Below are 16,152 nucleotides of genomic sequence, written 5' to 3' on the forward strand. Positions count from 1 at the left end.
CCTCCTTTTGCTACTCTCACATAGCTGTGTTTATTTCCAACACCAGTCTGCTTGTACCGGTTCTCACGGTCTCTTCACTTGCAAATTTCTTAATTTTCCTTCTACCCTGAAGATGGAGGCGATACGTTCCTCCGAAACGTCGGTTAATACCACATCTACACAGTGCCATATCCCAGAAGACTGCTTTCTTCATAGTCACTGCTGTGAAAACCTCAAATCTTACAACATATACTTAGTTTTCTCTGGATTTACTTCTAGACCAACCTCCATACTTGCATCGGTTAAAGCTTGTTCGTATTTCTTAATGATATCTATATTATCACCCAGTAGATTCACATCATCGACATAGACCAACAGCTGATGTGTCCCATTTAATTTCAATCCCACCTGGTTTTCTGGCTCGTTCCTAATTGCATATTCTAAAGCAAAGCTGAAAAGCAGTGGCGATAAAGCATTTCCTTGTTTTAGACCATTCTCAATAGGAAATTTATCAGGCAAATGTTTACCTGTATGGACTTTACTATACGTTTTGTTTAAACACATTTTAATCAGCCTAACTAGTTTCATGGGTACCCCAGACTCTTATCAGAATATTTTACAGTACTTCCCTCCTAACTGATTCATGGACTTTCTTGAAGTCTACAAATAGCTGATGTACTCCCATTTTTTCTCCAATATCTGACGAATGCTAAAGATTTGATCCGTAGTTGATCTCTTACGTTGAAACTCACCATGATGATCCCCAATAAATTCATCTATGTATGAACTTAACCTTGTGAGAAAAATATTGGATAAAATTTTGTATGAAGTTGATAACAGTGATATCCCCGATAATTACTACAGTCAGTTTTATCACCCTTCTTGTGAACTGGTACAATAATAGACTCCTTCCACTGATCAGGCAATTTTTCCTTATGCCAAATATAATTAATTAGCTTATGGATTTTAGAATGTAATACTTTGCCTACTGCTTGAATAAGTTCTGCTGGAAAATGATCACTACCTGGCGATTTATACCTTTTCAATTTTGCAATAGCAATTTCAGGGTCGAAAGGGCTAGGATTAGTTATTATGGCTCAGCTGTATGTATTTCTATCTGCTTAATATCACTGACCCTATGTATATTCAATAACTGAGAGAAGTAGCTGCTCCACCTATTCAAAATGTAGTGGGAACCTGCAAGCAAATCACCATTCTCATCCTTCACTAAGTTACTTCTAGGNGCCTACTGCTTGAATAAGTTCTGCTGGAAAATGATCACTACCTGGCGATTTATACCTTTTCAATTTTGCAATAGCAATTTCAGGCTCGAAAGGGCTAGGATCAGTTATTATGGCTCAGCTGTATGTATTTCTATCTGCTTAATATCACTGACCCTATGTATATTCAATAACTGAGAGAAGTAGCTGCTCCACCTATTCAAAATGTAGTGGGAACCTGCAAGCAAATCACCATTCTCATCCTTCACTAAGTTACTTCTAGGTTGGCAACCCCTCTTAAAGTCATTTATTCCTCTATAGAGGTCTCTAATGTTCTTGTTCTTACTGTTCATTACAAGCTCATCAATTTTGTTTTGCAGATATTCCCTCTTTTCATTCCTGAAATACCTGCTGACTTCATGTCTTATCCCATTTATTTCACTTGAATCCTGTAACCTTTGCAGTTTGGCTTGTTTTCTGTGGTCATCAAACCATGGATTATGCTTCTTCAGTTTATAGTAACCTAGACTCTCCTTGGCAGAAATTTTGAAATCCTGTCTTAATAGTTTCCCAAGCTTTATTAACATCCACCTCAGCGTCCAAGTTTTCCAAAGCCGCCAACCAATTTGAGACTTCAACACTATACAGCTCTTTACCCTCTGCCTCATGTAATTTCTTGAGATTGAACCTCTCCATATTAATGCTGGGCGTTGTTTGTTTGCTCACTGCCAGTCATTTCCTAACCTTTGCCACCACCAGGTAGTGGTCAGTATCACAATCTGCTTCCCTGATTGATCTGACATTGAGTATACTTGAGTGCCGTCTCCTGTCTATCAAAATATGGTCAATTTAATGGTATATCTTCCTGTCAGGACATGTCCAAATAAGTTGATGGAGTACTGATTTCATACAAACTCTCATTCCCATTTACTGGTTTTAAATTGTCTTCCCTCCCTACTTTGGCATTGAATTCTCCTAACAAAATTTTCATATGGTACTTCAGGAATTTTCAAATACATGTTCTAGTTCTTTGTAGAACCTGTCCTGTATATCATCAACTTTATCTTCTCTTTGGGTGTGAACATTCAGAACAATGATATCACAGTAGCGACCTTTTAGTATTATATATATCTTAGGTGATACACACAGAAAACATATTATGTCCATTACAGCTGTTTTACTTCCATTTGTGGCATATTTACTGAATCTCCCGTGTACTTGGCGAAGAGTAGAAGTTATGAAGCTCCTCATTATATAGTTTTCCTGAACCTCCTGTCATTTCAACTCTCTTTGGTCCAAATATTCTGCTCAGCACCCTGTTTCCACCATCAGTGTATGTTCCTCCCTTAACATCAGAGACCAAGTTTCACACCCATACAGAGCCACAGGAAAAGTTACAGTTTTGTATAGTCTAATTTTTTGTGTTTTTAGACATCAGACAAGAAGACAGACGGTTCTGAATTGAATGTTAGCAAGCATTACCTGAATTCAAACTCATCTTAATTTTCCCCTGAATCAGATTTTGATCTGTTACTGACTTTCCCAAATATTTGAACTGTGTCCCATTTTCAATGGATCTGTTACTTGTCTTTATACCATAATTTTGCCTTGCATTCTGATGATAAGACAGGAATGTGTACTTAGTTTTCTCTGCAGTTGCCTCTAGACCAACATCCTTACTAGTGTCAATTAAAGTTTCTGTGTTTTTTAACCTTATCAATGTTATCTCCCAGTAGATTCACATCATAAGCACAGACCAGCAGCTGATGTGTCCCATTTAATTTCAATCCCACCTGGTTCTCCTGGACCTTCCTAATGTCATGTTCTAAAGCAAAGTTGAAAAGAAGTGGTGATTAAGCATCTTGTTTTAGACCATTCTGGATAGGAAATTTATCAGGCAAATATTTACCTGTATGGACTTTACTATATGTTTCATTTAAACACATTTTAATCAGCCTAACTAGTTTCATGGGTACATCAAACTCTATTAGAACATTGTACAATACTTCTCTCATAACTGAATCATGGGCTTTGTTAAAGTTTGTGAATACCTTATATACTCCCTCATTGTAATTCCGTTCTTTCTCCAGTATCTTACGAATGCAATAAATCTGATCCGTAGTTGATCTGTTATATTGGAAGCCACACTGATGGTCCCCCAGTTATTTCATCTATATATGCACTTAACGTTGAGTGAGGGATACTGCATACAATTTTGTATGAAGCTGATAACATTGTTGTCCCACAATAATTGCTACAGTCAATTTTATCACCCTTTTGTAAATTGGTACAGTAATAGACTCCTTCCTCTGATCAGGAAGTTCTTCCTTATTCCACATAGAATTAATGAGGTTATGGATATCAGACGATGTTTCACCTCCTGCTTGATTCAGTTCTTCTGGGATTTGATCACCACCTGGTGATCTATACCATTTCAACTTTGCAACGGCAGTTTCAGCCTCAAAGGGACTAGGATCAGATACTAACTCAACTGTATGTATTTCTATCTGCCTAACACCACTGACCCTATGTACGTTCAATAACTGAGAGAAGTGGTTCTTCAATCTGTTCAAAATGTTATTGGAAGCTGCAAGCAGATCACCATTCTCATCCTTCACTAAGTTACTTCTGGGTTCGTAACCCCTCTTAAAGTCATACAGAACTGTTAGGCTTATTTTGGACTCTATGTATCATCTGGTATATATAAGACTAAAAATCACGTTTCAGAGACTCACTGGTCTCAATTACTGGTCCAGTGATTGAGACTAGCTCTTTCTAACGGGCCCAACTGAGTAGGTCTATCCTGCCACACCCACCTGAGGATGGAGACAGATCCAGTCTCTGAAATGTTGTGGCTTTTGTCTTATATATATATATCAGACAATGGATAGAGTCCAAAATAAGCCTAGTAGTTCTGTACAGCATACACCATTGTCAGAATCCTTTCAAGTCTATCTCTTAAAGTCACTTATTCCTCCATACAAGTCTCTGATGTTCTTGTTCCTACTGTTTGTTGCATCATCCTATATTTTACTAACATATCCATCAATAATACAACTTTAAAAAGACATTAGGAATATGTTGTTCACTAAAAATGCATTTTAATGCTATGACAGTTCAAATCAATAAAATGCCCATAGGCCTTTACGTAGTACATAAATTTACACATTAAAAGTGAATGTTCACACTCCTCAAATTGTCTTGGTTTTACATGTATTTTTTACTAATATATATTCACAACATGTTTCGGCCTCATTGGGTCATCATCAGGTGAATTCTATCCTCGAGTGAGACCACTGCACTGTATTTGTTTCCCGTGCTTCCCTCGTGCACATCATTATTTACTTCATGCTAGTTGTTAATTTAATTTTTATCCAGCTATTTTGTGGCTGTTATCAGTTTGCGTCATGTTTCCCTGTGTCAGTGTCCCCATTGTGGTCTACCAGTATACTAAGTTTGTTGCAAGCTCATCAATTTTTCCTTTCAGATATTCCCTCTTTTCATTCCTGAAATGCCTGCTGACTTCACGTCTTATGTTGTTCAGATTATCCCCATTTATTTCGCTTGATCCTGTAACCATTGCAGTTAGGCATGTTTCCTTTGATCTAATAATTCTGAGCATCATTTGTTGAATTATGGCCTAAGCTTCTTCAATTTGTAATAAACTAGGCCCTCTTTGGCTGAAATTTTGATATTCTAACAGTTTCCTAAGCTCTATTAATATCCACCTCAGCATCTAAGTTTCCCAAAGCCGCAAACCTGTTTGAGATTTCAACCTGATACTACTATTTACCCTCTACTTAGTTTAAGTTCTTGATATTGAACCTCTCCATATGAAATCTGTATTTTGTTTGTGTACTCACTGCCACTCTCTCACCCTAACTTTTGCCACCACCAGATAGTGGTCAGTATCACAATCTGCTGCCCTGAATGATTGGACATCTGGTACACTTGAATGCCATCTCCCTTCTTTCAAAATATCATCAATTTGATTGTGAGAATTTCCATCAGGAAGTGTCCCGGTAAATTTATGAAAGTTATGATGTGGGAACATTGTACCTTTGAAAGTCCGATTTATGGATGTGGCAGAGTTTACTACTGTAATTCCATTATCATTAGTAATGTCATGGAGACTCTCGTTCCCAATTGTTTGTTTGAAAATACGTTCCCTACATACTTTGGCATTGAAATTTCCTAGCAGAATTGTCATATGGTATTAAGGAATTTATAGAATACATGTTCTTATTCCTCATTTAAGCAACCTCTTAGTATTATGTACAATATTGTATCACTAATGTATTCTACCCTTTTAACTGCTGATATGTTTCTCTTATGTATAAAATAGCCTGTACCTAATTAATTATTCCCATTCCCTTTTTATAGAAAATTGCTTATTCTCCTGCTGGTTCAATGCTACCTCTGTCCTATCTGATCTGCTGTACTCCCACTACATCTAACTTATATTTTATATTTCTTTTGCAAGTATCATAAGCAAACCTGACCTGTTCAGACGTATTACATTCCACATATCAAATGTCATGTTCATTTTCCTTGGCTTAGGTTTGTTTTTCCAAAGAATCTCTCCAAGTAACATTGTAACTTTGTAACATTTTGTACCGAGCTTATTTTTTATGGTGATGAGTTGTTAGCCATTATGCCCAACCCCCAAGCTTAGGACTTCCCCTTTTCGACTGTCCATGACTGCTTATTCAGTATATTTGCAGCTACTCTATATCTGGAGGCCGTCTCCTCCATTTGCAACTTGAGGATGCGCCATGTTGCGGTGACCAGGGACCCACCTAACATGGTTCCAGTCATGAGTCATATGTATTGGGTAGGAGGCACACAGTAGTGTACTTGGTTGAGGCACTATGCTACAAGCTGGGAGGTCACGGGTTTGATTCCTGATTAGGTCATTGGACTTTTCAATTGACCTAATCTTTCCAGCCTCACTGTGGCCCTGGGATCAACTCAGCCTTTAACAGAAATGAATACCTGGAATCTTCCTAGGGTAAATGGTGGCTGGCACATAAGGCTGATAACCTCACTGCCATCTGTGAACCGATATTCTAGAAAATGTGGGAGCCTCAGCACCTCACAACCCTATGGCCTGTTATGGGGATAGAGTTACCTCTTGTGTATTAGGTAGTTTGTATGCTACTTATCAAAAAATTTTATAGTTACCTGAAAATTCTCATTGTTGGAAACTGAAAAATTTGAGACATGTGCATGTCTCTTATAAACATTTTTATAATGTGCCCTCAGTTAGTTTTGAATTAACTTCACTAGTAAATAAAACTTAAATGTAATTGTTAAGAACTGTGTTTCTCTTTAGTTTTAAAGTATTGTCATTTTGGTGGTGTGGTATGTCATCTGTATCATACAGTAGGAAAAATGAGTTTGAATAATTTTGCTTTTAAAAAAAGTAAATTTTGGTATTTTACCATTCTTTTGGATCATAAATATTCATTCTAAGTTAATTTTTTTGTGTTAATATGCAGATTGTTTTGTTTCAGTTAGCAATGTGTGATCTTACAAGATGGCTTGCTTTTGAGAACATGAGGGATGCTGCAGTGTTCTGTGATCATTATGGGTTGGGAGTGAATTCTACCAACACTGAAGTTATACTGTGCAAAGATTCGCTTCACAATCCTTCTCATCAGTTACCTGTGGGTCGTGCTATGTTGCTTATTGAAATGAAGAGAACTTGTTCAGTGGGAGAGGTCAGTTTTAAATTTCTCATTTATATATATATAGGTAAAACTCTTGGAAGCTCATGCAGGTCTGTCACTAGACAAATCTTGGTTTGATGTTTGATCAGTGATCACTGTGTATGCTAGGGTCAGTTTTCAGTTAACAGTTGTCTTACCATTCATTTCATTAATTCCTTCATTCTTGTCTTTGTTATCAGTCTAAATAAAATTAAGTAACAGAATGCTTCCATGGATGTTGCTGTCCAAGCAGTGATGAACTTACAGGTGCTGTTTCAGAGACGTTTGAGAAGCAGGAGAAAGTGTTCACTTTTCGGGGGAGTTTTTCTGTGCACTTGAATTAGAGGATGTGTGAAGAACTTAAGAAACTTAAGACTGTGTTGAGAAACGATGAAAATATTCTTATTTTATCTCAGCTGTTTCATGGCTAGCTAGATTATTTATCTGGTGTCCCTTGTAACAGCAACTTCTCAACTGCACAGATAATATAGTATTGAATGACATATTTATTATCTTCTTTTTTTTGCATCTTCCCTCTTCATGGAGTGAGATCCTGTGTTACAGGTTGCTCTTAGCTTCCCCTCTCCTCTCTTCAACTGGTCATTTTATCTTTTCAAGCATAATTGTCTGGTTCATTGGGTTCTTTATCTTCCTGTAATATTAAGGTACCAACCCTCAGGATTAACTTTCAATTTGGAGGAATGTTTTAAGGAAGTGGTTGTGGCTAATATTTTCCTGGAAGGCCTGAGAAAAGCAGCAAATTAATTTAGCTGTCCACTGGGCCAAAAATGAATTTTTGTCATTCTGAAAGTAAAGCAGGAGTGCCAACTGCCTCACTTCCGCATTCAGGTCTAGATGTATTGATTTGAGTTAATTTTGATATAATACATCACTGTATCCTGGACTGTTAACAGGTAGTGAACGGTGCGCCTCTGACATCACACACGTTTGAAAATTACAAACCACACTGCAGCTTCAATATCCATGGTTTTGTTAACGAGAAGACTCTTGATGCTCTAAATGAGATAGTTAATGTAGAAACATTGAAGTGTTCACAACAGAGGGATGCACAGGAGTGTGATGTATCTGATGATGTTGCAAAAATGAATGAACTGGAGAGAATTCGCCATCAAGAGCAAGCTATAGAGGAAGCTGAAACATGGAAGGTACATGGGAAACTGTGAATACTGTTGTCTTCTGGGATATAACAGCATATAGTCTGGACTGCATGGTAGATACTCATCATGACCCTGCTGTGAGAGCCTCAGATCTACATATACAAGTCTAGCTTACATTATGCCATTTCAATATCGGCATTCTGAAATTGTGAAGTATATTTAGGATTTGAGGTTATTGCAGTGGTGGCTAAGAAGAAATAAGTCTTCCCGATATAATACCATATAGGCCATTGAAAGTGAACCAGTATTTGGAGGAATATGCCACCTCCATCTTTTAGGTTCAAGAATAAGCCGAGCAGGAAACCAATGTGAGGTAGGATCTGTCTGTTACCTACTTCTCTGTGGTTTCTTGCTTGTTTTATTCTTCTAACCTAAAGTTGAAGGTGACACTTTTCCAGGAATGTTGTTGACTTTCAGTGGACTACATGGTGTTACATTTCAGAAGATAAAACTCTTCTTCGGAAATATATCTGATTTGAAAATGTCACTGTTTTATGGTTGTAAAATAGATACAGTTGTAGTGGTGTAAGAGTTGACTTCTCTCCTATGAAAATTAAGGTATTATGGCATGTGTTAACAATCTCATGTTCATGGGGTTGTAAATTTAATCTTTAATGTTTAGTCTATTGAACTCTTTGGTGTTGCAACTAATACATAAATAGCTAAGTAAAACTGGAATGCCCAAGTGTTGCTATACACGGTCTGTTCAGAAAGTTTTGGATATATTTCCTTTTATTTTTATTTTGTATATGTGTATAACTGAGTGAGCCTTATTACCTTCAGAGTACTCCCCTCCTGCAGTGATACACCGTTCCCAATGCTGCTGCCAATCCTGGAAACAGCCATGGTACACTTTTTTTCAGGATCACATATAACTAGGTCTGTGAATTTTCTGTAATATCTTGAATTGTCTGAAATCATCATCCTTTCAAAGTGGATTTCAGTTTGGGAAATAAGAAAAGGTCTACTGGAGCCAGGTTAGGTTAGTATGCTAGTTGAGGAAGCACAGTTGTGTTCGTGTTGGTCGGAAAGTCATGAGTCAGTAGCAGTGCATGAGCTGGTGCATTGTCATGATGGAGGAACCAGGAGTTGTTTCTCCACAACTGAGGTCTTTTTCTCTTGACGTTTTCTCTTAGATCTTTCAGCACTTTGAGATAATACCAGTGATTCACTGTTTGCCCCTGAAGTAAGAATTCATGATGCACAACACCCTTCATGTCAAAGAAAAACATTGACCTAACTTTCATGTTTGACCTGACCTGCCACCCTTTTTTTTTGGTCTTGGTGAATTTTTTCCAACCCATTGTGAAGACGGCATTTTTGTTTCCACATTCTATCCATAAACCAATGCTTCATAATTCTTTTCAGAAAGTTTTTGTCCTCACTAGCGTGATCCAATAGTTCCTGACAGATGACAATACGACTGTTCCTCTGATCCTGTGTCAGAAGTCTTGGGACAAACTTTGAAACTATCCAGTGCATTTCTAATTTTGTCCTAAGAATGCCATACATGATCCTCTCGATATGTTGCACTCTTCTGCTGTTTTCCACACTGTCAGATGACTATTAGAAAGCATGATTTCATGAACTTGTGTAAAATGAGTGTCATCACATGATATTGAGTGCTTTCCCAAATGTGGTTCATCATTTGTTGGCTGCTGACCATACTTAAATCACTTAAACTGTTCATAACAACATGTACAGCTCATGTACTCATCAGCATAAACACTTTTCATCATTTCGTGAGTCTCCATAAACATTTTCCCTTGTTTGAAACAAAATTTAATGTTAATACACTACTCATGAATATCAGCCATCTTGAATATCACAAGACACACTCTACACACAAGTGAACAAATAACTCTAGGGTGATGAATAATCATAGCATGATGATAGGGCAAAAAGGATGGTAATTAGGAAGCATGCCACTAGGCAGCACAACTTACCTGACATTGCTAAGATGTTGAGTTGGTACACTGTTTCAAAAGTTCCGAAACTTTTTGAACAGACCGTGTATAGTGTGTAACCATGGTAACTATGGTCATGTTTTGTGAGAGTGTACTGAGACATAAGATCAGATGCTTCTATGAATTCAGGCTGACCTGTAATGCATATTGTAACACGACAGAATATTTTAACAAGAAATGTCATCTGTTGCTGGGCAGTGGCAGAGTAGATAAACAACAAGAGAAGAACTGTTGTAGGCAGTGTTTTCTGTGTGGTCCAGCTGGAGGCTGTATAATGACCAGTGAAGCAATGAGTTAGATGTGAGTTGTGAGATGGTAGCCTGCTGGTAAAGACATAACCATGAGAGGAGAACAATTCCCATTGTTGGGGGCTGTTACGGAGCAATGCATGGTGAAGACATAGAAGCTGTAGTATTTGGAGTAGTGAATTGTAGAGTGTAGACTGGTGAAACTTCTACAGTAGCAAGTTATAAGTGTTCAATAACTCTAATTACCAATCCAAACCCCATGTCTAGTCAGAACATATGACAACTGGTGTGAGAGGTGGTGTAGGATTGAATTGCTGGACATAGTGAATTGTGCATCGTTGAGTTGGAACATGTGATGGATAATCATTGGTGAATCGGAAACACAAGCATCCAAACTGTCCTGGAAGGGATAGAAGCCAGGATGGAGGCTGGCCTTGAAAAAGATGGAGACCAATCAGGAAAAGTTGGAAGCCACAGTGAGTGCTGGCCTAGAAGTGATAGAGGTTGTTTGAGAAATGTTAAATGTCAGGCAAGGAAAGATGAAAGTAGTGGAAACCAGCCAAAAAGGGAGGATGGCCTCTCAGGAAATCCTGGGGACCTTTAAAAAAAAAAGATATGGGACAATCAAGAAGTCCATGATAAAGGCAGCTAGGAAATTGTGGAAGCTGTGGTGAGGGCTAGCCAAGAATTAATGGAGCCCACAATAAACTTCAATTCGTCTGAGCTGGAAGAGACCATAAAAAACTGGATGGTAGATGGCATCACATCTGTAGACCAGCAGACACAGGACCTCTGCAAGGAACTTAATTAAAAATTGATGAAATGCAGGTGGACTTACAGGTAGTTAAGGTCTCCCATGATATGCAGATGAAGAGATCAGCCTTGTGATACAGATTGAGACACAAACAGAGTTGATCCTAGAAGAGACCACATGGCATGGACTCGAGGCCAGGCTAAGTAGAAATTGAGACCTAAGCAGCATGGTAGTTGACAGCAGTGCAGGACCTGATACCAGTAGAGTAGAGACACCAAAGTCCAATGGGTCAACATCCTGAGCTGTGTTTCACTGCCAGTTTGAGGCTGTTGCAGGGCACTGTAAGTGAATGCCCTACATAAAAGCCACACATCTGTTACCCTGCAAAGTCAGGCTTACGATGTCCTATACAGAGTCCTGAAAGGAGTGTATGAAATCATCAAGGCCCTTGAGGACAGCTTTGGGGACCAGAATCTTGTCACAGCATACCACAATCAGCTGATGACAAGGACCCAATGCAGTGTTGAGTCCCTCCGAAAGTTTGCCACTGCTGTCAAGCAGGTGGCCACTGCTCATATTCTGCACTACCTGAGGACCACATAAGGAGGGAAACAAGCAGAACATTCAGCATTATTGAAGGAGACCCAAACAAAGCAACTGTTGAACCTGGGAGGCAAGGAAATGGTCAAGGCCCTCAGGCAGAACCTTGAGCTGCAGGCCCTGTTCCCTGTGGCCAGACCATGGAAAATGAGCTGCAGGACATTTTAGGAGAGCCAGTCTCCTGTACTGAGCGAAAAGACAACCAACAACTTGCATACTGGCGCTGTGGACGGCCTGGCCATTTGAAAAGAAACTGTCCCTGTAAAACTGAAGAAGAAGAAGAAGATGATGGGTGCTGGAGAAGGGTGGCTGGAATGCAGCAGCTGTCCAGGAATGTGAGGCTGGAGTGTCCATAGGACTGCGTTCACCATGGACCGTGTACAGCAGTGTGGAATGAACCATCTGTTGGCAATGTGGTGAAGTAGGAGAAATTGCCAACAGGGCAACCTCCAGAAACACCCCACTTCACTGAGAAGAAATAGATTAACCAAGATTGGAAAAATGATTAGAAGAAATGGGTAAGGCAACAACAGTTTCATCACATGTTATACACACAGCATGTTGAATAAGGATGGTAATAAAAGTCTGCATGCCAAGGGATGGGTAGGATGGAAAGCACATCTTGTAACTCTTGATACAGGAGCATCTGTGACCATCACCAGGCCAGACACTGCAGCAAGACTGGCCACAAAGTGTGCCCTGCAGATGGTATCATGAAAGGCCCTCCCCATCTTGAAGGTAGCGCTGGTGACCTTGACTGTGGGGCAGAACCCTGTAAGAATTTGGATGGTCATTTTCACTGTCACTGATAAATTCATCCAGGGACTTGACATACATGCCCACAGTGCATCTGTGGACTTGAGGCACCATGTGCTATGACTGGGCGATAAGGAAGTGCCATTATGGTGCCCCAGGTCACAACCCTGTCCAGCCTCCTGTATGAAGGGCTAGTGGCTAGGTGTGATATATGTCATGGCAGTGCAGCTTGAAGGAACCCTGTCTCTCAGGGACAGGTCCCAGAGCTCCCCATCAAGATGATGTAAGAATGCTGGTCCAACTCCCCTGGAAGGGGCTGAAGATGATAAGGGGCTGCCGGTCACAGAAGCACAATTGGAGGTGTACCCTTAAGAGGACAGTTGTGCTTGAGAGGAGCAGCCCTAAGGAGGGTGCAGTTGGAAAACCACAGTATGAGGTCCAGCCCAGGAGGAAGGAAGGCTGGGCACCATTGAGAGTTGGAGAAGAAGAAATGGTGATATGCCTATAGACTACTCAAGACAAGCAGCCTTAAGGAGGGAGTGATGTGACATGTTGGAATAGTTTAATAAGACTCACAGTCCATTGCAAGTCAGTGGCACAGTAAGCACACAACAAGAGAACTGTTGGAGATGGTGTTTTGTGTGTTATCTGACCTGAGGCTGTATAATGAAGACCAGTGAAGAATGTTACTTAGTGCAGTGACAAAGGGTGCACAGAGTCCATAGTGATCTGGATGCTGTGACAGTGTTAATATACTCATGCTGAAACTGTGGTGCAGCAAATGTAGTGCCTACACAGACTGACCCCTTCCAGCATTGAAGAGGAGGCCTCATTTCTAAACACATCTTAGTCATGGATGCTGAATAGACTGAAACCAGGAATGACTATGCTGGCAAAGGCCAGCAGCAATTCAACTGACTGACCAGCCAGTGAATTAGTTGTGAGTTGTGAGATGGTAGCTGTCTGGTAATGATGTGAACATGAGAGCAGAAGAATCTTCATTGTTGGGGATCATAACTGAGTAACAGCTAGTGAAGACTATAACAGACAGACTCAGCATGTGCTAATGATTTGTTAAGTGTGAAAAGTAGTGGTAGTGTTATAGTTGCCTGTAGTTAGCAGTTACTTTAATATGAGACTGCATTTGTAACTATGTAGTAAGGCTTAAAATGAAGTTGAATGCAGTTTCTGCCATGTGTACATTTCATAGAAATTGGATGTAGCCAGTCGGAAATGACAGGAATAATTGGATGTTAAGGGGTGCCAGATAGAAGGCAACCATCCAAATAAACACTGGAATGAGTAATATGTCATTGATCTGATAATCACTAGTGATTAATTCAGAATGTTTTATATTGTGACATGACTGCTGGAAGCTGGGATAGTGAATAGAGATAATGAATAGAGGTCACTACTGCTAGGCCAGCGGCACAGTAAATATGTTTCTGCAGCGACGAATCAACACACGAGAACAGAGGAACTGTTGGAAATGTTTTCTGTGTGGTCTGCACCAAGACTATATAGCAAGTACCTATGGGAAGAGTTAGTCAGTTGGAGGTTGGAGGCGATGGTCATTGTCATTGTCATGAGTTGCAAACGGACAGTGGCAGTTTATGGTTAGCTGCGAGGAATCTTGTTAGCAGCCATTTGCTAGGAATGACTAGTGACAATAGAATAACTTGATGTGTGCTGTAGTTGTAGTGATTTATGTAGTGCATAAGTTAGTGAGACTGTTATAACCATTTGTAGTTACGAGTTAAAAGCATCAGATAAGTCCAATTTTCAATCCAAACCCCATATCTGGTCACCAACACTTTACAATATATTCATTTGGCAGTATTATACAATGTCTTTGTTGAGCAGCTGAATTGGGTTTCCCCAATGTGAGCAGAATATTCTGTCAGTAACTGAATTTGCTGAAGGCAGTGCATGAACAGTGATAGAGACTATAAGATACACAGTGTCTCTGTTACTCTTTATCTTTTATGCCATGACTGCAACCGGAAATGACTTGTTTTAAAACCTATCAGTGTTCCATGTGTTTCTGTTCACATAAGACATTCACACATGTTTCATGTCCTCATTTACATTACCGAATTCAAACGGGTTTTCTGTATTTTACTTACATGAAAAATGGATCATATAAATCACATAGAAGAAGGTTTCACCGTAAGTGTTCTCATATTCAAATTCCAGCTTCCTCAATGATTTCTGAATTGGTGAAGAAAGTGCATTCAACTGGGTCTTCTTGGGAGAAGAATTATGCTTGACAGAATACTGTGCTGAGGAAAAGCTTAATGAAATCGAAGCCAGATTAGAACGTTTAACTTTCAAATCCCTGATACAGTTGGTTCAAGAGGCACAAGTTTCAACTACAACAGCATGGAGAGTGGCTAAAAAGTTATGTCTACTGCCATATAAAATTAGACAGGTTGAAGCTATTGAAGAATGTGTTTATATGAGACAAGAGTGAATTTTTATAACAGAACTCTGCAGGCAGTGGGGCAGTGTACTTTGCCCAAGACTTAATTTTTACTAATGAAGCTTGGTTGCATTTGAGTTGGTATATCAGTGTTCAGAATAATTGGTATTGTAGCAGTATCAACCTGACACAGACTCTTGAAGTGCCATTTCTTGGTCAAAAGATCTGTGTGTTATGTGCCATTATTGCTTCATGACTAGTGGGATCCATATTTTTTAACAGACTATAAAATTCAGAGTGCCATGTCTGTGACTTTCCTTGGCCTTTTTTTTGGGAGCATTGCAGAAGAAAATACTGTAGTGTGAATTAATTGGGACAAGGACTTTGGTGAAAATCAAGTTCTGTTTGTTGATAGTTAAAACCTGGTTGTTTACCTCAGGTTTCTGTGAATGCATGACCTTGACTAATAGGAACTGGTTTGCAAACTGGTTCTGACTTATTCTGACTGGAAAGGTTGCCACTTCATCAGTTGGCAGCTTGTGTCTTTTGCAATTGTATGTTGATTTTGAACCCTGGGATAATTTTTGTTTTTGTGAGTGTGGGAATGGACATTACTCTGAAGAAGTGGACAAAAATTGATGCTCTTAATGAACACGCATCAGTGACTGTGAGAGGAATTTCCTCTGTTGTTGTGGGAAAATTGAGTGTGTCAAGAATTCTTTGTGTGTACAAGGATTCCAGATCACTTTCTCCTAACAGAAAAGGAAAATGCAGAAGAAAACGAGACACCACTGATCAGCTTCTATTGAGAAACAGTAGGTTACATCCAACACTGAGAAGAAAGGACCTTCAAAGAGATTTGTTGACTTCAGGGATTGACATTGATACTTCAACTGTATGGCGTGCTCTTCTTGAAGTTGGTGGACGGCAAGAAAACCAATAAAAAGCATTGTTGACATCTTCTATGTAGCAGAAATGGTTGGTGTGAGCAAATAAGTGTAGATCGTGGACAACTGATGACTGGTGGATTTCAGTGATGAATGACATTTTTTGTTCAAGGTTACAGAGCAAGTGTTGTCAGACTAATCAGTGATGACCCAGTGAGAGCAGCATCTTCAGCAGACTGTAAAATACCTTTAAAAAATGTTTTGGGGTTTCTTCACTGCAGGTGGTCAGGGGAGTCTAGTTCAAGTTTATGGCATGATGAATTCATCAGAATCCTTGGAAGTAGGGTTTTACCATTCCTGCAGACCTTTGTAGATGGTAAAGGGACATTTCAACACAACCATGCACCATGCCACAACCCAAAAACAATCA

General features: G+C 39.4%; 1 protein-coding gene across 2 annotated transcripts in view; it reads left to right on the forward strand.

Moving 5' to 3' along the window:
• Positions 1–16,152, forward strand: part of LOC111870657 — a gene marked incomplete at its 5' end in the record, with an annotated part of 78,013 nt that overhangs the window by 16,030 nt on the left and 45,831 nt on the right. For both annotated transcript variants that reach the window (XM_023863127.2, XM_023863128.2), the window contains 2 exon segments: positions 6,716–6,922; positions 7,825–8,076. In XM_023863127.2, the coding sequence (XP_023718895.2) occupies positions 6,716–6,922; positions 7,825–8,076 (459 nt within the window).

The sequence above is a fragment of the Cryptotermes secundus genome, unplaced genomic scaffold (genome assembly GCF_002891405.2).
Source record: "Cryptotermes secundus unplaced genomic scaffold, Csec_1.0 scaffold628, whole genome shotgun sequence".
NCBI classification, from domain to species: domain Eukaryota; kingdom Metazoa; phylum Arthropoda; class Insecta; order Blattodea; family Kalotermitidae; genus Cryptotermes; species Cryptotermes secundus.